The sequence below is a fragment of the Chlorocebus sabaeus genome, chromosome 26, assembly GCF_047675955.1.
Source record: "Chlorocebus sabaeus isolate Y175 chromosome 26, mChlSab1.0.hap1, whole genome shotgun sequence".
Classification (NCBI taxonomy): domain Eukaryota; kingdom Metazoa; phylum Chordata; class Mammalia; order Primates; family Cercopithecidae; genus Chlorocebus; species Chlorocebus sabaeus.
This window is the reverse complement of record NC_132929.1, coordinates 233,745-256,277: the sequence shown is the minus strand read 5'-3', so window position 1 is coordinate 256,277 and position 22,533 is coordinate 233,745. Positions and strand designations below refer to the sequence as shown.

At 52.4% G+C, this 22,533-nt stretch overlaps 1 protein-coding gene across 2 annotated transcripts in view; it reads right to left on the bottom strand.

Moving 5' to 3' along the window:
• The window catches only part of CYFIP1 (cytoplasmic FMR1 interacting protein 1), a 115,825-nt gene that overhangs the window by 17,749 nt on the left and 75,543 nt on the right, over positions 1-22,533 (bottom strand). For both annotated transcript variants that reach the window (XM_008017294.3, XM_008017297.3), the window contains exons 22-23: positions 20,029-20,228; positions 7,581-7,668 (exon numbers count right to left, since the gene is read on the bottom strand). In XM_008017294.3, coding sequence (XP_008015485.1) covers positions 7,581-7,668; positions 20,029-20,228 — 288 coding nt within the window. The remainder of the gene's footprint in view (positions 1-7,580; positions 7,669-20,028; positions 20,229-22,533) is intronic.

The following is a 22,533-nucleotide window of genomic DNA, read 5'->3' as shown; positions in this document are numbered from 1 at the left end:
TTTTGTTGAGGTGAGTTTTATGGCCCAGGGTATGGTCTGTCTTGGTGAATGTTTCATGGGAATCTGAAAAATGTATATATTCTGCTGTTGTGGGGTAGAGTATCCTACACATGTCAGTTAGATCCTGTTGGTCGATGGTGGTGTTCAGTTCTTTTCTACTGTTGCTGATTTTGTGTCTACTTGTTCTGTCAGTTACTAAAAGGAGTGTTGAAATCCCCAACTGTAACTGTGGAATTGTTCACTTTCCTTTTACTTCTATTAGTCTTTCCTTCAAATATATAAGCCTTGTTGTTTGATGCATCAACATTTAGCACTGCTATGTTTTCTTGGTGGTGGTTTGACTCTTATTATTATGTAATCTCCCTGGCAATATTCTTTGCTCTGAAGTTGACTTTATCTTCTATTAATACAGCCACTCCTGCTTTCTTCAGCCTCCACCTGATCTGTCTGCTTCTGTTACTGATCCTGCTTTGTACCCTTTGCTGGAATAAACTGCAGCTGTGAGACTGAGTTCTGTGAGTCCTTCTAATCATCAGATGTGTAGAGGGTCATGAGACCCCCCAAAACAAAGAGCCAAAACTGATTATAAAATACTACAGTGACCAGATTAGATAACACCGAAGGACAGAAACCCCACCCAGTGTCTGTCCCAGGCCCAAGCCCTGTAGCCCCTTGCAACCTTGAAGAAACCATCTACAGATCTTCAGCCCAGACACCCTCCTTCCACCCTCTCCTCAGAGCAGCACCCTGGGCTTTATGTGCTGGGATTGTGTGTAATATTTTTGGTTGATAACAGGTTCAATGTTTGAAAAGAAGAACACGGAAGTCATTAGTGAAAGCTAATGACCTCATGCCACAAGCGAGAGAATTCATTCTCAGGCCCGCCCTGACTGGCTCAGGATGACGGCTGGTAGAGGAGGCATCACTCAATGAACACATGGTCTCAGTGTCCGGTTTCCCAGTAGACTAAACTCACCCCAAAGATGACACATCCAACAGACAACACAGCTAGGGTAACAAACAGCAGACGTGACTTAACTCCTCAGGGGAGCGGGAGGAGGCACTACTGGGGAAGGGCACCGTCACAAACACCGCGCTGTAAAAGACAAGCTCAGAAGAGGAAGCACTCTGGACGTCCAGGCACACAGCTCGGTTCAAGACAGACTCTGCTGCCCATGCCTGATAGAGACTCCAGCCTCGTTCGACAAGCAGAGGAGGTGCGCCACACCACACAGAGCCAGCTCCGGACTCACCAGTCGTGCGACTTGGGTCCTCTAACTTTCATGACACTCAGCCTTCATCTGTGAATTGGGGACAACTTTACTTAAGAGAGAAAGAATACTAGTAATGTGCTCAAAAGGGTGTCTTACTGAGAAGCAGGCATGCTGTAAGTGGTGACATGACCAAGAACCAAAAAGATAACATTGCATAAGTGGGTCCCTCATCTAAGTTAATTTTATTCCTGCAAGATACTAGCCCTAGTTCACTATTCATAAAAAAAAGCACTCATCTGTTTTTTGAGTGGATTCCTGTGTATTCCATAATCACACAGATGTACACTGTGCCTCCTACTGCAGCAGAAACAAGTGCACATGGCTCGCATGAGCGCTTGTGAGCACAAAGGCTGTCTGCTGCAAGCACATGACTCAGACTCAGACATCATCTGTTTTGAGTATCCAGCCTTTTTTCGAGTGGGTGGTGGTCAACATCAATGTCACTTGTATATGTCTAAATAATCTAATAGAAAATTACTGGTTTAGGGCTGGGCACAGTGGTTCATGCCTACATTCCCAGCACTTTGGGGGGCTGAGGCTTGAGCTCAGAAGTTCACGACCAGCCTGGGAGGTGGAGGTTTCAGTGAGCTGTGATTGTGCCACTGCAATCCAGCATGGGTGACAAAGCAAAACCCTGTCTCAAAAAAAAAAAAAAAAAAAAATCAGTGGTTTATGGCCAGGCGCAGTGGCTTACGCCTTAATTCCAGCACTTTGGGAGGCTGAGGCGGGCAGATCATTTGAAGTCAGGAGTTTGAGACCAGTCTGGCCAACATGATGAAACCCTGTCTCGACTAAAAATACAAAAACTGGCCAGGTGTGGTGGCGCACACCTGTAATCCCAGCTGCTCGGGAGGCTGAAGCGCAAGAATCACTGGAGGTTTCAGTGAGCCAAGATCACACCACTGCGCTCCAGCCTGGGGGACAGACTGTCTCAAAAAAAAAAAAAATTTACTGGTTTAGGTTGTAATAAAAATGGCACAAACATAGTTTCTGAAATGGAGGCAGAAATCTCTAATAGCAAGGTTCAAGTTCAGCTGCAAATAGTTGAATTAAAAAAAATCAAATTCACATCATCAAATCCTTTCCCTCCAAAAGAGCATCAGCTTTGCCAATGCCCCCAGGTGCCCATTCCCTGGAGTCATCCCTGAGGTGGTGCCCACACGCACAGGAGAGCAGGGCGCTCTGGAGCCATCCCCAAGGTGGTGCCCACGCACACAGGACAGCAGGGCGCTCTGGAGCCATCCCCGAGGCGGTGCCCACGCACACAGGACAGCAGGGCGCTCTGGAGCCATCCCCGAGGCGGTGCCCACGCGCACAGGACAGCAGGGCGCTCTGGAGCCATCCCCGAGGCGGTGCCCACACGCACAGGACAGCAGGGCGCTCTGGAGCCATCCCCGAGGCGGTGCCCACGCGCACAGGACAGCAGGGCGCTCTGGAGCCATCCCCGAGGCGGTGCCCACGCGCACAGGACAGCAGGGCGCTCTGGAGCCATCCCCGAGGCGGTGCCCACGCGCACAGGACAGCAGGGCGCTCTGGAGCCATCCCCGAGGCGGTGCCCACGCGCACAGGACAGCAGGGCGCTCTGGAGCCATCCCCGAGGCGGTGCCCACGCGCACAGGACAGCAGGGCGCTCTGGAGCCATCCCCGAGGCGGTGCCCACGCGCACAGGACAGCAGGGCGCTCTGGAGCCATCCCCGAGGCGGTGCCCACGCGCACAGGACAGCAGGGCGCTCTGGAGCCATCCCCGAGGCGGTGCCCACGCGCACAGGACAGCAGGGCGCTCTGGAGCCATCCCCGAGGCGGTGCCCACGCGCACAGGACAGCAGGGCGCTCTGGAGCCATCCCCGAGGCGGTGCCCACGCGCACAGGACAGCAGGGCGCTCTGGAGCCATCCCCGAGGCGGTGCCCACGCGCACAGGACAGCAGGGCGCTCTGGAGCCATCCCCGAGGCGGTGCCCACGCGCACAGGACAGCAGGGCGCTCTGGCGGTGTGGGGGCTGACTCAAGGCCACCGTGCACCCCGCACCACCACCCTGGAACAGCGGGCTCATGTCTGCATCTTAATGGAAGCAAGAGTGCCTCCCTGCACTCCTGGAGGAAGATCCTGGAGAATAAAAACGTGTGTCAAGAGCCTTTAACACCACGAAGGGCACACAGACACACTGGGCAGCAAGGATGTCACCACAGTGCTATCCTGGGATCTCAAAAAGCAACCCAGGAGGCCCCTTCCAGGTCGATCCCTCAGAACCGCAGGTGCACGGCCCCCACGGCCAGGTCACCTGCCTACCCTCGGCCCGCTTCCCTTGCTTCCACAGCCGCCCTCTCCAGGGGTGGGGGGGAAAGGAGGCTCTCTGCCTGTGCCGTCTATGCACAAACACCTCCCTCTTTATCAGCGAGTGACAAAAACTTATTTTATTGTTATGCCTAAAACAGGGATTAAAAATTTCAAAGTCAAGAGAAGCTCACAGCACATCTTTTAGTTCATACAGACCCAAGAAAGTATTCTCTTTTTTTTTTTTTTTTGAGATACTGTCTTGCTCTGTCGCCCAGGCTGGAGTGCAGTGGTGCCATCTCGGTTCACCACGACCCCCGCCTCCCGGGCTGAAGCGATTCTCCTGCCTCAGCCTCCTGACTAACTGGGATTACAGGCGCCGCCACCATGCCCAACTAACTTTTTTGGTATTTTTAGTAGAGACGGGGCTTCACCACATTGGTCAGGCTGGTCTCAAACTCCTGACCTTGTGATCCGCCCACCTCGGCTTCCCAAAGTGCTGGGATTCCAGGCGTGAGCCACCGCGCCCAGCCAGAAATTACTCTTACTTGTCAAACTTTCTGGTCCTATCTTCTAAAATAACAACATTTCTCTCAGTTCTAACGGTAAAACACTACATTTTACTTTCAGAAGCATCAGAACACTTATTCTAATCCTTTAAAGAAACATCCTTTTGAGTATAACTAATTATTGCATAAAAGTCAGCTTCAACTAGGCACCACCAGTGGCTCACGCCTGTAATCCCAACACTTTGGGAGGCCAAGGTGGGTGGATCATCTGAGGTCAGGAGTTCGAGACCAGCCTGGCCAACATGGTGAAACCCCATCTCTACTAAAAAAACACAAAAAATTGGCCAGGCGTGGCGGCAGGCGCCTCTAATCCCAGCTACTTGGGAGGCTGAGGCAGGAGAATTGTTTGAACCCAGGAGGTGGAGGTTGCAGTGAGCCGAGATCGCACCCTGCACTCTATCCTTGAAGATAGAGGAAACTCTATCTCAAAAAAAAAAAAAAAAAAAAAAAAAAAAGTCAACTTCAGTCCCTGCTAGAAAGAACATGGGAGTTCCACGTGGAGCAGAATGGAGGTGAGTTCTTAACCACCCACAGGGCTTCGGGAAGTGAGGGGCAGCCCCGTAACAGCTGTGGCATCCTCCTGCCTGGGCGTGCACCCCACCCTGACCCATAGAGGAGAGGCCTGGTCACGGCATTCTTGGCACCCGGGTACCTGTCTGGACCAATGCAGCCGCACGAAATCCAGAATCACACAAACTGTGTCCGCTCACAGTTCCACAGCCATTAGGAGGCGCTAGGGACAGAGGCAGGGTGGAGGGGCACGGTGGAGGCGGCACCGGCCAACAGCCTCGGGAACGTGGAGTGTGCAGTGATGGAATGAGCCTGTCCCATGTTCCCCAGGCACTGGCGACCTCGGCCCACGCTGCGTCAGCAAGGCTCCCAGCCCTGACATTTTTCTCCCCAAGGGAGGCAAGGCCGCCCCCCACCCCCGCCTTTAATCTCGTCTTAGTAAAAGGCGAGAACCCACTACCTTCAAACATCTGCACCCTAGGGAGGATCTGAATTGTATTTTTTTTTCAATTGCTATCACAGCATTGCTAAAAAATAACCCCTAAAACACTAAATATGGCTGGGTGCGGTGGCTCACGCCTGTAATCCCAGCACTGTGGGAGGCGAGGCGGGCGGATCACCTGAGGTCAGGAGTTGGAGACCAGCCTGGCCAACATGGTGAAACCCCATCTCTACCAAAAATACAAAAATCAGTCAGGCATGATGGCGTACACTTGTAATCCCAGCTATTCGGGAGGCTGAGGCAGGAGAATCACTCGAACCCAGGAGGCGGAGGTTGCAGTGAGCCGAGACCACACCACTGCACTCCAGCCTGGGCAACAAAGTGAGACTCCATCTCAAAAACAAAAAACAAAAAACAAAAAAACATATTTTCAAGGATATAATGTTTACACAGTCACCCTTGGTCCACGTGCGCCCCGCTTCCCGAAGGGGCGTCTCACGTCCCTTCATCACATCACTGCCCACAGTTCAGAGATGACTAGTCTGCCCCCGGCTGAGGGATGCTGACTGCCGTAAAAAGGCCGCCCCCGGCCCACACTCGTTCTTTTCAGGGGCAGGAGAGACAGGCAGCCTGTGCCGAGGCTTGGGTCCTCCAAAAACCAAAGACCTGATGCGGGTGTCTGACGTTTCCCAGGTGCAGACGCTTGCGCTCCTGCCAGGTTCAAGGCACCGCCCTGTAAGGAGAAGGAAGGCGCCCAGAGGACTGCAGTGAGAAGATCTCGCTCTGAAGAGCAGAGGGTTAGAAAGGAATGAGTGGCCGGGCGCGGTGGCTCAAGCCTGTAATCCCAGCACTTTGGGAGGCCGAGATGGGCGGATCACGAGGTCAGGAGATCGAGACCATCCTGGCTAACACGGTGAAACCCCGTCTCTACTAAAAATACAAAAAACTAGCCGGGCATGGTGGCGGGCGCCTGTAGTCCCAGCTACTCGGGAGGCTGAGGCAGGAGAATGGCGTGAACCCGGGAGGTGGAGCTTGCAGTGAGCTGAGATCCGGCCACTGCACTCCGGCCTGGGCGACAGAGCGAGACTCCGTCTCAAAAAAAAAAAAAAAAAAAAAAAAAAAAGGAATGAGTGGGAAACTGTTTCCACCGCTCAGATCCGGCTGGTGCCTCAGAAAGCCTCCAGGTGCAGCCGTGCGGGAGCAGCAGGGCCTGGGCCCTCCCCATCCCGGCTCCAGGCAGATGGGGAGATAATGTCCTGTGATTGTCCCCGCTTCCTTCCTACCAGTGAGGACACTTACTGATGAGCGCTGGCAGCCTGCCCCCACCACGGGGCCCGGGGACACCGCGGCTCAGCGGGGAAGACGGTTTCGCTCTTCACAGCGAAGCGGGGTCCTCTGCCCTCATCCCGGGGCCCGCTGGCCCTTGCCACCATCATTGTTCCTTCCCCAGCTCCAGTGAGGCTGGGGAACTGCTTGTATTTGCTCTGCTCTATTTTTTTGGGGTGTCTGCTCATTTCATCTCTCTTCTTTGCTACAGTGTTTATATTTTCCTTACTAAATCATAGGGGTGCTTGAAACATGAAGAAACTAGCCATTAATAATACTCAGACTTGTGGCCGGGTGCGGTGGCTCACGCCTGTAATCCCAGCACTTTGGGAGGCCGAGGCGGGCGGATCACAAGATCAGGAGATCGAGACCATCCTGGCCAACATGGTGAAACCCCATCTCTACTGAAAAATACAAAGAAAAATAGCCTGGCATGGCGGTGGGTGCCTGTAGTCCCAGCTGCTTGGGAGGTTGACAGGAGGCTGAGGCAGGAGAATGGCGTGAACTTGGAAGGCAGAGCTTTCAGCAAGCCAAGATCGTGCCACTGCACTCCAGCTTGGGGACAGAGCGAGACTCCGTCTCAAAAAAAAAAAAAAAACAAAAGAAACTCAGACTTGTGACAAGCCCAGCCACGCCCAACGTGGACATCGTCCCATCTCACACATGGTAGACCCAGGTGCTCTGGGTTTCCACCCTCCAGGCGCAGGCTGACATCCTTGTTTCTGGATGTCAGACCCTCCCTGGGCTCACCCTCCTAGCTCAGCTCCTCCCTCTGGGCGTCAGGCCTCACAGCCAGCCTGGGCCTCCTTATCTCAGGAACGCACCTGAGCCTCTTCCACTTGTCTTCTCAGCCTGATGCTTTTAAACCTGGAATCTTCCAACAATCTCACTCGTGTTTGTGCCGGGAATGAGGCCAGGCCCAGCCTGACACCTATCGCAAGGCCAGAGTACTCCCAGCACTACATACATGCTAGTTCTAGGTAAGCACTTTTTTGGGTTGGTTGGCTGGTTTTTGTTTTAAATTCCTGCTACTTTTCAGGAAGATGCTAATAGAATGGAAGGAAAAAACAACATTTTATACACGGTGCGATACATTTAGGTCATGGCAACCAAACCCATCAAACTACACTTCAAAACATGCTTCATTGTGAACTTGCAGCTCGTAACAGCAACACACCAGAGCCTACCTTGGATCCATGCAGATACTGGGGTTGTGCATTCGGCTGCTTATCTCTTTGAAATTCCTGAGAAAATGGTAATACTGTCCGAACAAACCTAAACAAGAAAGATTTAAGAAAGAAAAAGAAACCAAATTTAATAATAGTTCTTTAAAATTCAGAAGTCCTCCATAATCCGTCTACTAAATCTTCCTCCCAGTCAACTGATACAGTCATCAAATAGGAAAATTCTAGCGAATCGAAAACCATAGAATGAAGGAGATATCAAGACTCAAACATGATACATGCACCCAAGGCTCAGGAGCCACAGCAGGAACACCTGAGGCTGGGTCTGCGGTACCAGAGCCGCCTCGAGCCCAGCGCAAACCTCAGGTAGCTCATGAGCTCTGCTGAGACATGGCGAGGACGGGGGGCAGCCGCCTGCGACGAGAACAGCGACGCCCCAGTGGTTCAGATCACAAGTTACACACCAGCAGGGAACGACAGGGACACTTAGGGATTTGTAACCCACGCGATTAGTCAAGAGATTGTGTCTTGGTAATGGATTAGGGGCCACTTAAAATCAAATGTATCTATTTTCAAGCAGAAACATCAAACTCAGCCAAGGCTTTCAAATTGGAAGGGTTTGTTTAAACACATACTACTTTTGCAAAGAAGTATAAGAAAGAAAAATTTGTGGATTTGCTGTATGTAATTCCAAGCATTTGATTAACTCATATTCCACTTCAGGAAATGGAAACAGATGTAAGTGTGAAAATACTGCTGTCACACAGAATGTGTGCATCCGAGAAGACGTGCTGGGCAGAGCAGCAGCTGCCAGGCCCCCTGACCACCTACTGCGGCACGGCTGGGTGTGCCTTTCCAAACGGATCCTAAATCCCTGTGCCGTCAGTATGCCAACATCCCTGGGTGCCACAGTCCTCAGTGCTTGGCGTGCATGTCTGTCTGCATGTCTCGGTGCACCTGCATCTGTGTGAGTCCATGCACGGAGATGTTATCTGCACGTGTCTGCAAGAGGACGTGTGCACGTCTGTGTGTCCCTGCACCTGTGTTCTTACACCCGTTCCATCAGGAGGCACCGCGGTCAGGGTGATGCTCAGAAGCAGGAACCCCATTTCCCAGAGATTCCTGGGCACTGCTCACACCCTTGACAGCAGCACACCTGCAAAGCCACGGCACATCCGCCAGCCTCCGTCCACCTCCAATGGTGACACACCGACAAAACCACGGCACACCCGCCAGCCTCCGTCCACCTCCGATGGTGACACACCCGCAAAACCACGGCACACCCGCCAGCCTCCGTCCACCTCCGATGGTGACACACCGACAAAACCACCGCACACCCGCCAGCCTCCATCCACCTCCGATGGTGACACACCCGCAAAACCACGGCACACCCGCCAGCCTCCGTCCACCTCCGATGGTGACACACCGACAAAACCACGGCACACCCGCCAGCCTCCGTCCACCTCCGATGGTGACACACCCGCAAAACCACGGCACACCCGTCAGCCTCCGTCCACCTCCGATGGTGACACACCGACAAAACCACGGCACACCCGCCAGCCTCCGTCCACCTCCGATGGTGACACACCCGCAAAACCACGGCACACCCGCCAGCCTCCGTCCACCTCCGATGGTGACACACCGACAAAACCACCGCACACCCGCCAGCCTCCATCCACCTCCGATGGTGACACACCCGCAAAACCACGGCACACCCGCCAGCCTCCGTCCACCTCCGATGGTGACACACCGACAAAACCACGGCACACCCGCCAGCCTCCGTCCACCTCCGATGGTGACACACCCGCAAAACCACGGCACACCCGTCAGCCTCCGTCCACCTCCGATGGTGACACACCGACAAAACCACGGCACACCCGCCAGCCTCCGTCCACCTCCGATGGTGACACACCCGCAAAACCACGGCACACCCGCCAGCCTCCGTCCACCTCCGATGGTGACACACCCGCAAAACCACCGCACACCCGCCAGTCTCCGTCCACCTCCGATGGTGACACACTGACAAAACCACCGCACACCCGCCAGCCTCCGTCCACCTCCGATGGTGACACACCCGCAAAACCACGGCACACCTGCCAGCCTCCGTCCACCTCCGATGGTGACACACTGACAAAACCACGGCACACCCGGCAGCCTCCGTCCACCTCCGATGGTGACACACCGACAAAACCACCGCACACCCGCCAGTCTCCGTCCACCTCCGATGGTGACACACCCGCAAAGCCACGGCATACCCGCCAGCCTCCGTCCACCTCCGATGGTGACACACCGACAAAACCACAGCACACCCGCCAGCCTCCGTCCACCTCCGATGGTGACACACCCGCAAAGCCACGGCACACCCGTCAGCCTCTGTCCACCTCCGATGGTGACACACCCGCAAAGCCATGGCACACCCGTCAGCCTCCGTCCACCTCCGATGGTGACACACCCGCAAAGCCATGGCACACCCGGCAGCCTCCGTCCACCTCCGATGGTGACACACCGACAAAGCCATGGCACACCTGGCAGCCTCCGTCCACCTCCGATGGTGACGGGGGCTGTGCAGGAGAGGACAGCAAATAGAAAATCAGAATACAAATCCATGCAGGAGCCAAGCACCGGGATATGATGCCACTTATGTTACAGCAGCCTTTTCTTTTTTTTTTCTTTTTTTTTCCTGAGGTGGAGTTTCGCTCTTGATGCCCAGGTTGAAGTGCAGTGGTGTGATCTTGGCTCACCACAACCTCCGCCTTCCAGATTCAAGCGATTCTCCTGCCTCAGCCTCCCGAGTAGTTGGGATTACTGGCATGTGCCACCACCACACTTGGTAAATTTTGTATTTTTAGTAGAGACAGGGTTTCTCCATTTTGGTCAGGCTGGTCTTGAACTCCTGACCTAGGTGATCCAACCACCTCGGCCTCCCAAAGTGCTGGGATTACAGGTGTGAGCCACCGCGCCCAGCCTACAGGAGGCTTTTCTATGTCTGCTTAGAACACAATGTTTTCTCTGCTTAGAATGTTTAAAACGATGGTTAGATTTAGAAAGCAGGCCTTATTTTGTCTGTGATACAACTTACATACAGTCGAAGTAATGCAATTACTCTCTATATTATTTAAAATTTTAATCAAAATACAAGTATATGATACATGATATAATACATGTATTTTATTCTATGTAGAGATAATTATATATACACATTTATAATCTATATGTATAGATTTTATATATATATATATATATATATATATATATATATATATATATTTTTTTTTTTTTTTTGGTCACCCGGGCTGGAGTGCAGTGGTGTGATTTTGACTAACTGTAGCCTCAACCTCCTGGATTCAAGTCATCTTCCCACCTTAGACTCGTGAGTATCTGGGACTACAGGCCACTATGCCTGGGTAATGTTTGTACTTTTTGTAGAGACGGGGTCTTGCCATGTTGGCCAGGCTGGTCTTGAACTCCTGAGCTCAAACGATCTGCCTGCCTTGGCCTCCCAAAGTGCCAGGATTATAGGTGTGAGCCACTGCGCTCAGCCTCTATATTTCTTTTTTTTTTTTTTTTTGAGACGGAGTCTCACCCTGTCGCCCAGGCTGGAGTGCAGTGGCACAATCTCAGCTCACTGCAAGCTCCGCCTCCCGGGTTCACGCCATTCTCCTGCCTCAGCCTCCCGAGTAGCTGGGACTACAAGCGCCTGGCACCATGCCCGGCTAATTTTTTGTATTTTTAGTAGAGACGGAGTTTCACCGTGTTAGCCAGGATGGTCTGGATCTCCCGACCTCGTGATCCACCCGCCTCGGCCTCCCAAAGTGCTCGGATTACAGGCGTGACCCACCGCGCCTGGCCACTCAGTCTGTATATTTCTAAATAATAGATTTCTACAACTTCTTGATTGATCAAGCTTACACGCTGATTGACTCCTGGTAGGATCTGGCGGCCTCTGGCGCAGTTCTAGGAGGCAGTCTCTACATCCTCACTTCTGAGTGACAGGAATGACTGGTATCACGGGGCCACACCTGACTTTATGCCAGCAAGATGACTCAACATGCGGCTGGAGGCCTGGGGCTCCGTGCCTGGTGAACTCAGCCGATCTCCCAGGAGGTGAAGGGCTGGAGTCTGAGCTCAGCCACGTGGCCAGTGATTCCGTCAACTGTGTCCATGCCACAAAGCCCCAACAAAACTGAACACCGCAGCCCAAGTGAGCGCCCCTGGCTGGTACCCTGAGGAGTGTCGCACCTTGGGGCTCGGAGGGTGATGCGTCCCTGAGGACAGGGAAAGCTTTGCACGTGGAAACCTCCCACTTTGCCCTGCACGTCCTTCCAACATGCATCCTTTCCTCCGACTGACTGTAACCGTATTAGGGCACGCTCAGTGAGTACTGCGGGCCTGTCACCTGAGGAGCTGGGGAGGGTGGATCCAGAACTGCAACCTGCTGGTTAGAAGTGAGGGTGGCCCCGGGGACCCCAAATGTGTGGCTGGTGCCCGCAGCAAAGGCAGTCTTGTGGAGGACTGTGCCCTCAGACGTCGCAGTTTGACAAGGTCACTGCAATCCCCTATGAGGAAAACTAAGTTTCAGCACCAATATCCTAAGCCCCCACTGCATGTGTCTCAGGTAAACTGAGGTTCAGCTCTAGCCTTATTTTGACCTGGTCAGTGCTGGGCCCAACAGCAGCTTTTTTCCTTTGTGTTGATCCTGTTTGAGGTTTATTGAGCTTCTTGTATCTGTAGGTTTATCGTTTTCATCAAATCTGGGAAATTCAAGGGCATTAATTTTGAAATCTTTTCTGCCCACCCACCACCTATGACGAGGATTCCAATCACAGGCATACTCGAATCGCTGATGTTTGTCTCTCAGTTTGCTGAGGCCCTTCTCGTTTTTTTCATCATTTTTTTCTTTCGGGCTTCAGTTCAGCTAGTTTCCATTGTTATAATCTCGAAAACTCAGTTCCTGCAAAGTCTACTCTGAAATTCGGGCCAACAAGTAATTTTTCATTCCAGATACTGCATTTCAGCTTTAATTCACTGGATCCTTTTATGTAACATCCATTTATCTCCACACTGTTTTGTTGTGAACCCTTGAGCACATGCATAGCTGCTGACTTAACATCCTTGTCTACAAATTCCATCATCTCTGTCATTTCTGAGTTTTGTTTTGTAGAGTGACTTTTCCCCAGGCTATTGGTCACATTTTCCTGGTTCTTGGCACATCCAGTAAATCTTAATTGGGCACTGGGCATTTCAGCATCATGTTGCATGTCTTGACTTTGTTACTGTCTTTTAGAGAGTGTTGGCCCAGCACGGTGGCTCGCGCCTGTAATCCCAGCACTTTGGGAGGCCGAGGCGGGCGGATCACCTGAGGTCAGTAGTTCAAGACCAGCCTGACCAACATGGTGAAACCCCGTCTCTACTAAAAATACAAAAATTAGCCAGGCATGGTGGCGCATGCCTGTAATCCCAGGTACTTGGGAGGTTGAGGCAGGAAGAATCGCTTGAACCCAGGAGGTGGAGGTTGCAGTGAGCCGAGATCACGCCACTGCACTCCAGCCTGGGCAATGAGAGCGAAAGTGTCTCCAAAAAAAAGGGAAAACTAATGCAACAAAGGGATATGGAGAACAGAATGAGAAGGTCTAACATACGTCTAACTGAAGTCCAGAATGGCAAGAATAGGGAGAAAAAAAGAGAGAGAGAGAGAGAGCTGAGTGTCTTGGGGGACAGGCAGTTGACTTGTCAAGCTGCTGGATCTTGTCATGATGCATTAAAGACAGTCTCACTCTGTCACCCAGACTGGAGTGCAGTCACACATTCTCGGCTTACTGCAGCCTTGACCTCCCGGGTTCAAGTGATCCTCCCACCTCAGCTTCCTGAGTAGCTGGGACTACAGTCACCTGCCACCACGCCTGGCTAATTTTTGTAATTTTAGTAGAGGTGGAATTTCACCATGTTGGCCAGGCTGGTCTCAAACTCCTGACCTCAAGTAATTTGCCTGCCTTGGCCTCCCAAAGTGCTGGGATTATAGGCGTGAGCCATTGCCCAGCCTCAATAGAGTTCCATTCTTCTTGCTGGTAGGAACTCAGAAGCCTCCTGGCCTTGTGTGAGTGCTGAGAACCATTCGGCTAACAGCTCCCTGGCACACGCACAGTTTCGTATTCAAGCAAAGGCTATGGGACGCCCATGTGGTTTCAGGAGCTGTTTCTGTTAAGCTCCCTCCTCTCTCGTACTCCACCCTGCAAATCCCAGCTGCCTCAGCTTCCCCAAGTTCCAATTTGTCCCCTCTACCAAGCAGGAACTTCCAAGCTGTACTTGGACTGTTCTTCTCTGAACTTGGTGCAGAAAATGCTTCCGGATGGAAAGCCAGGAAGATCACAGGGCTCACCCCACTTGCTTCCCTCTCCTCAGTGGAAGGTCTGAGTCTGAAAACAGTTGATCCTTAAGTTCTGTCCAGTTTTTCACTTAAGGAGAAAGAATAAATCTATACTCTATATAGATTTATATATAATATAATATTATATTATATATAATATATATTACTCTATGTTATATAGAGAATGTTACTCTACCATGCCAAAAAATTTTATTTTTTATTTAATTTATTTTGAGACGGAATTTATTTATTTATTTATTTATTTTGAGATGGAGTCTCACTCTGTCACCCAGGCTGGAGTGCAGTGGCACAATCTCAGCTTACTGCAACCTCTGCCTCCTGGGTTCGATTGATTCTCGTGCCTCGGCCTCCTGAGTAGCTGGGACTACAGGTGCATGCCACCATACCTGGCTAAAGAATTTTAAACACAATATTTTACTATTCTCAACCTAAAGGCAAAAAATTGATAACAAATACTGAACTATATTTGGTAGGTTTGTGTTTTATGGTGGTAAAAATGAGCAATTCTTTCTTATTTTGAGACAAGGTCTTGCTTTGTCGCTCAGGCCGGAGTGCAGTGGCACAATCACGGCTCACTACAGCCTAGACCTCCCCAGGCTCAAGTGATCCTCCCATGTCAGCCTTCCAAGTAGCTGAGACTACAGGGGTGTGCCACCACACCCAGCTAATTTTAAAAACCTTTTATAGGCCAGGCGCAGTGGCTCACGCCTGTAATCCAGCACTTTGGGAGGCTGAGGCGGGCGGATCACGAGGTTAGGAGATCGAGACCATCCTGGCTAACACGGTGAAACCCCGTCTCTACTAAAAATACAAAAAATTAGCCAGGCGAGGTGGCAGGCACCTGTAGTCCAGCTAATTGGGAAGCTGAGGCAGGGGAAATTGCTTGAATCCGGGAGGCGGAGCTTTCAGTGAGCTGAGATTGCACCACTGCACTTCAGCCTGGGCGACATAGTGAGACTCCATCTCAAAAAAAAAAAAAAAATTTTTTTTTGTAGAGACAAGGTCTCCTTATGTTGCCTAGGCTGGTCTTGAACTCCTGGACTCAAGAGATCTTCCTGTCTTGGCCTCCCAAAGTGCTAGGATTACAGGTGTGAGCCACTGCACCCAGCCAGGATTAGCAATTCTGAAACTACTTCCTGTGTTTTTTGGAAAAGAGCAAATGAATAATATACTAAGAATAATGAAGGAAGGATTCTCAGTGTTTAACGAAGTCAGAGAAAGGGAAAGAGAGAAGACTAGAATGAACTCTGCAGTGTTGAATTGGAATTGGAAATATCAGTATAAACCCACAGTTTTAATACGTAGGTAACTATATAGAAATAAACACGCACATTGATATGGTTGGCTGTGTCCCCACCCAAATCTCATCTTGAATTGTAACTTCCACAATTCCCACGTCTCATGAGTGGGGCCTGTTAGGAGGTAACTGAACAATGGGGGCAGGTCTTTCCTGTGCTTTTCTCGTGAGAGTAAGTCTCACGAGATCTCATGGTGTTAAAAGGGGAGTTTCCCTGCACAAGCTCTCTCTCTTCGTCTGCTGCCACGTGAGATGTCCCTCTCACCTTCTGCCATGATTGTGAGGCCTCCCCAGCCATGTGGAACCATAAGTCCATTACACCTCTTTCTTTTGTAAATTGCCCAACTTCAGATATGTCTTTATTGGCAGTGTGAAAATGGACTAATACACGTACACGTTGTATTGTGTCTCTAAAAACAATATGTTCGTCCAGGCACGGAGGCTCACACGTGTAATCCCAGCACTTTGGGAGGCCAAGGCGGGCGGATCACCTGAGGTCGGAAGTTCGAGACCATCCTGGCTAACACGGTGAAACCCCGTCTCTACTAAAAATACAAAAATTAGCTGGATGTGGTGGCGGGCGCCTGTAATCCCAGCTACTCAGGAGGCTGAGACAAGAAAATCGCTTGAACCTACTGGCGGTCGCAGTGAGCTGAGATCGCACCACTGCACTCCAGCCTGGGCGGCAGAGTGAGACTCTGTCGAAAAAGATATGTTCAGTCCTCACTCCTAGTACCTCAGAATGTGAAATTTGCTGGAAAGAGGGTCACCACATATGTGCCTGGCTAAGACAAGGTGATACTGGAGTAGCAGGGTAGGTCCCTGACCCCACATGACTGAAGTCCTTGTGAGAAGAGAAGAGACAGAGACACAAGGAGAGTGGCCAGTGAAGACAGAGAGGAGACTGGAGTGATGCCGCTGCAAGCCAAGGACACCCAGAACTGAGGTCACCACCCGAATAACGGTTCTACCCAGTGTCTCAGAGGGGGCGTGGTCCTGCTCTGAGATTCAGACTTGATTCAGACCTTGATTCAGACTTCGGGATTCCAGAGCCATAGGTAGGAGAAGAGATTTCTATTCTTTAAGCCACCTCGTATGTGGCAGCCACAGGAACCTCGGACAGTCCACATGCGGATGTGCTCACTCCGATCACTGAGAGCACCTGGAAACAGTGACACCCCCGAGAACAATGAGCCCTGGCACACCCAGACTCGGTCTCTAAATGCCATTCTACACTAGAAGGAATCCTTGGAGAAGTGACAGGTTGCAAGGACCGAGCAGGAAAAGTACAAGATGAGCCTGGAACACCTTGTGGTGCCGAAGGTTGGTGGTGCAGAAAGAATGGCAGAGACGGCCCCAGGAGACCGAAACCAACCAGGCGGCTCACACTGCCCAAACCGCACCCACCCCAGCCTCAGAACTCCACGTAACGGATAACCCGGAGTTCGTACAAATAAGTAAATAATGAACAAATGCTACCACATACAGCAGAATTCCAGCTAGTACCTGCAGAGAGAATGAAGGAGTTAAAACTCAGCTGGACACAGTGGCTCATACCTGTAATCCCAGCACTTTGGGAAGCTGAGGCAGGCAGATCACCTCAGGTCAAGAGTTGGAGATCAGCCTGACCAACACAGTGAAATCCCGTCTCTATTAAAAATATAAAAATTAGCTGGGCATGGTGGCATGCACCTGCAGTCCCAGCTACTCGGGAGGCTGAGGCAGGAGAATTGCTTGAACTCGGGAGGCGGAGGCTGCAATGAGCCGAGATCGCGCCACTGCACTCCAACCTGGACGGCTGAGTGAGACTCTGTCTCGAAAACAGGAAAAAAACCCAAAAAACCTCACTGCTGTTCAACCACCAGTGTGAAGATAAGTGATTCGGGCAGGAATCATCAACAGACGTTAAAATAACTGGGTCAAATTTTAATGAGGGAGTTTGTTTACACCATCTCAAATTATTTCCCTACAAATTATTTATAACTTTGAAACAGAAAAACGGCAACATGACAGTGGGGACACCTGGCAGCCACCACCTCACCCCAGGGACAGAAGCCACCATGAGCAGTGAGGGGACAGTTGTGGCCTTGGGCTCCAGGTGCGCCCCGCCGAGGACACGCCCTCCATCTATGGTCTTCCGGAAAAGAGGCCTAACTCTGGACCCAGAAACACCCTTTTGCCAGCTTCTCTCCAGAGCTGCAGCACTGTCTCACGTTTATCCACTCAACAGGTCAAATTCCAGTCGCAGACAACCTAGGTTGCCGCCCAGAGCCACCACGGATAGCTCACGAACCGCAAGTTAGTCCAGGCAACAAGCAGAGTCCCGGCTTGCGTCACGCAGCCCTCAGAAAACCCTCAGGCACGAGACTAAACTTCCGGGTGGCATGGTTTTGTGTGTCTTCTCAGGATTTGACACAGAACTTGGATACACAAAATCCTGTTTTAAAATGCCTTTCCCAGATAACACGGCTTTGCTGATTCCACCAAAGACTTGTGGGAAACGCAGACACAATGGCTTCTACCACCACTCATGGAAGGTGGAGGGTGCTGAGTAAACCGGAGCTCTTCTGCAGAAAATGCCCCTGCGACAAGCTAGGGTTCCCTGTGATTTGCACCTGAAGTGTCCCCAGGCCCCAGGGCCCCAGGAGGCTCAGGTCACTGCATGCTGACCTCTGCCCAACAGGTGTGGCCAGAGGCAGCAGCTCTGGGTCTCTTGAGGAAACAGGTGACACACACAAAGTTGGTGTCAGATAAGATGGAACCAGCCTGCCTGTGTCCAGGGGCCCCCATGTGTCCAGGGGCCTCCTGCTGCCCACAGTGGGGACGAGTGCGGCTGCCTGGGTGTAAGGCCCCAGCAGACGGCTGAGCAGCTGCACGCACGGCACCGGGTGCACCGTGCTGATCTGCACACGGGAGCATTCCCGTCACCGCCCGGGGTGTGGGGAAGGAGGTAGCTGGCCGCCCCTCCCTGCTGCTGTGATGTATGTGGTGCTGCAGGGGTGCAGACTCAGGGGATGGAGGGACCGAGGGCCACCCGTCCCTCCCTGCTGCTGTGACGTATGTGGTGCTGCAGGGGTGCAGACGCAGGGGATGGAGGGGCCGAGGGCCACCTGTGTCTCCCTGCTGCTGTGACGTATGTGGTGCTGCAGGGGTGCAGACGCAGGGGATGGAGGGGCCGAGGACCACCCGTCCCTCCCTGCTGCTGTGACGTATGTGGTGCTGCAGGGGTGCAGACGCAGGGGATGGAGGGGCCGAGGACCACCCGCCCCTCCCTGCTGCTGTGACGTATGTGGTGCTGCAGGGGTGCAGACGCAGGGGATGGAGGGGCCGAGGGCCACCCGCCCCTCCCTGCTGCTGTGACGTATGTGGTGCTGCAGGGGTGCAGACGCAGGGGATGGAGGGGCCGAGGGCCACCCGCCCCTCCCTGCTGCTGTGATGTATGTGGTGCTGCAGGGGTGCAGACTCAGGGGATGGAGGGGCCGAGGGCCACCTGTACCTCACTTTAGAGGACAAATACATTTTTACCAAAGAAACCTCTGAGGAGTTCACTCATTTTTTTCTCATCTATGTATCCACGATTTCTCATTTTTCTAGAATTTTGATACATTACTTGTGTAAGAATATTTTTTCAATTAATTCCAAGCATAAACATCTTTAAAAAATGTTGAGGAAAATGGACACCATAGAGGTGAGTTAAACAGAGATGGTGGGCTTCACGGTTTGGTTTCCATGGACCATTCCCAGCCCAGCCTGGAGGCCCCCTGAGCTGAGGAAACCAAGCCACGTGCCGCCACCTGCAGCCGAGTGCGTGGCCACGACCCTGGAGAACGGCCTCAGTGACGCAATGCACCTGGGCCTGACCCACAGCCCCACAGGAAACGTGGCCCTGCACTCAGGGGTCCTGAACGGACGACAGCCATGGCAGGCAGGACTGGGCTGCGGGGCAGCCGCTCCTCTCCTCTGCCATCAGAGCTCAGCATCTGTCTCCCAAGACACAAAACTCTGGGCCTACGAGTCGGTAAGAATTCAGCCACATGTGGGCGGACGCAGAGATCCAGGGGCGAGCACACGCACTTATTTGTAAAAGCGCTCCCAACACACGTGTGCACACACGTGCGCCACCTGCACTCCTCTGCCTCTCGATGGAGCTCGGCGGCCAGGCACCTTGCTTGGTGCCCTCCTCATCCCCCCGGGCTGCTGGTGTCTATGGGAAGGCATGGTGGGTGACACACACACGCCCTGGCACGAGCCGATGCTGTGTAGGAGCTGAACTCACTGCCCAGAGAAGGAACCTCAGCCAGAATGGCCGCTGCCTGGTGTGTGGAGCCCAAGGCAGGGCTGTCCCAGGACTCAGGCCCTACTCTGAGGCTGAACCTCAGGATACTGCCAGCGTCCACCGTTTCACCACCAATCATATCACTTCACGTTGTCCATGGGCAGTGGGCGGGAGGGCAGCTCCCCCACACCCCAGCATCCCAGCATGGAAGCATGCGAAGCAGTCACCCCACTTCCACCATCAGGCAGACAGAAAGCCAGGAGACGCAGCCCATTCCAGCCCCACGTGCAAAGCCACGACCGTCCACGCGAGGGTGGGCCCGAGGCTGCCTGTGCACACGGGAGACACCGGAGGGCCTGCGTGCTCTTCGTGTTGAGAAGTGATGGGGAGCGGGAAGAGTGGGGAGACAGGGACCTGGTGCCATGGAGGAAGCCTGCGGGGACGGAGGTCCCTGAGCTCCTCCCGTGGGCGCCTGTGTGGCGGGCATGCTCACCGGTTGGTAGAGCCGTTGTAGCAGTAGTTGGGCAGGAAGTCGTAGTTGAGCTCCCAGAACACGTGCAGGGTGATCCTCCCGTAGGGCGCTGACACATTGTGGTTGGCCTCCCGGAACATGGCGTCGAAGCTGTCCAGCGTCAGGTACCGGCTCAGCAGCTTGTGTGTCATGCGGTTGATTTCCAACAGGCCATCCAGCTCCTGTGGGACCAAAGACGGGTAGGTGACAGAGCTGGTCCAGGCCGGAAGGAGGCGCTGAGTGGCCTCTGATCCCACCCAGGCCTCACGGTCCCAGCAAGCGTAGGCTCTGACAGGTGACATGAGCTTGCTTCTCGAAGGGCACCCCACCTTTTCACAGTCACTCCCACTGGGCCACACCTTTCTCCACTGCAGTCACCTCCACGCCACCTACCCCTGCCGTCCAGCACCCTGTGGGGCAGTGCACGTGTGGCCTCCTACTGCCACCCTCCCCCCACGCGCCCGTTGAGCCCCAGCCCCGCCCCGCCCTGCGGCATAAGCCCAGCCCCGCCCTGCGGCATAAGCCCAGCCGGTGGCTGCATCTCCCTGGGCATCGGAGCTGAGCCAGCTTTCTCTGAGGTGCCTGGAGACACTGAAAGGCACGTGTGGGTGGCGGGGCAGGTGCGCTCGTTCTCACAGGCCTTGTAAGCCCTCACATGTGCTGCTCTGGAGCTGGTCCAGGCTGCACTGTCCAATGTAGCAGGTGGGGCCGGAGCACAGCTGCCACCACCTGAGGGGCGCTACACGAGACACCAGATTTCAAAGACTGAGTAGGATGAAACAGACTAGCAAATATCCACCTCAATTATAATGCCATAGGAATGACGTGGTGAGCTGATAATATGGGATACAGTGGATTAAACACATTATGAAAAATAACTTCACCTATTTCCTTTTCTAATGTGACCATGGGAAAATTTCAAATTACGGATCTGACTTGCATTCTATTTCTATTGGACAGTAATGGCCTCGGTCAAAGCTTTGACTAATGATTTTACTCAAAATCATATTTGGCCAATGCCAACAGGAACACCATGGCTTGTACCAAATTACACTCGCAAAAACGGGCCGCTACAGGTCTGAGTCCCAACCCGTTTGACTCCAACGGTGAACACGCGGAGCCCTGCTCTGCAGTGCGGAGATGCCCACAGGGACACGCACGGTGCCCGCCAGCGCAGGTCTGTTCTCCAGGAAGGAACAATCCTCCGAGCCCTGGCACATTCGTGACCATCTGTCTGTAGCCTTTATTCTCAGAAGGTCGATTTGACCGGCGACCAAACCCTCGACTCACACTTCCTTTCCTCAGCTCTGGCGAAGGTCCGAGGACAATCGGATTTTCCTTCCCCGCCTGCCCTGCTCAGACAGCCCAAGGACTTCTTCCTCATCTGGAAAGTCCAAAACTTTCACTGCAATACCGTTTTTAACATATTATTTTTTTTCTAATCTTCAACCAGTCTAAGATGCAGTATTTCTAAGTGTTGACCAGTTTGGGTCGGTTTTACGGAGTACATGATGTATGCTTTTAATAGACACTTTCAAGGTGTCTATTTTACCAACATTTTCTTGAAGTAAACGCCAGTCAGCCCTGTTCCGTTGCTTTGGTTTTCTTCTTGAGGAACCTGTATGACAGGTACATTGACTCTTCATCCTCCATCATGTGATCATTTGACAGCATCATTTCCTCTCAGATTTGCTTTAATTTCTTTTTGCTTTTAAAAATGTACTTTTTTTTTTTTTGGAGACGGAGTCTCGCTCTGTCACCCAGGCTGGAGTGCAGGGACATGATCTCAGCTCACTGCAAGCTCCCGAGTAGCTGGGACTACAGGCGCCAGCCACCACGCCCGGCTAATTTTTTTGTGTTTTTAGTAGAGGCGGGGTTTCACCGTGTTAGCCAGGATGGTCTCAATCTCCTGACCTTGTGATCCGCCCACCTCGGCCTCCTAAAGTGCTGGGATTACAGGCATGAGCCACTGCGCCCAGCCTTCATTCTTATTTCTAAGTCATCATCCATTGTGTTATTTCTGGTGTAGGTCTGTGGTTTTGAAATCTCTTTTTCTTTTCAATTTTTTTCATGAGTTTTCATGATTTCTCTTTTCAAAACTTTCTTTTTTCCTATAAGCTTATTTCTGGATTTTTTTTTTTTTTTTTTTTTGAGACAGAGTCTTGCTCTGTCAACTAGGCTGGAGTGCAATGGCACAATCTTGGCTCACTGCAACCTCTGCCTCCCGAGTTCAAGCAATTCTCCTGCCTCAGCCTCCCGAGTAGCTGGGATTACAGGCGTCCACCACCACGCCCGGCTAATTTTTGTATTTTTAGTAGACACAGGGTTTTACCATGTTGGCCAGCCTGGTCTTAAACTCCTGACCTCAGGCAATCCACCCACCTCGGCCTCCAAAAGTGCTGGGATTACAGGTGTGAGCTACCGTGCCTAGCGTATTTCTGGATTTCTAAAAATTCTGATTTATATTATTCTTTCACAGCAGCTACT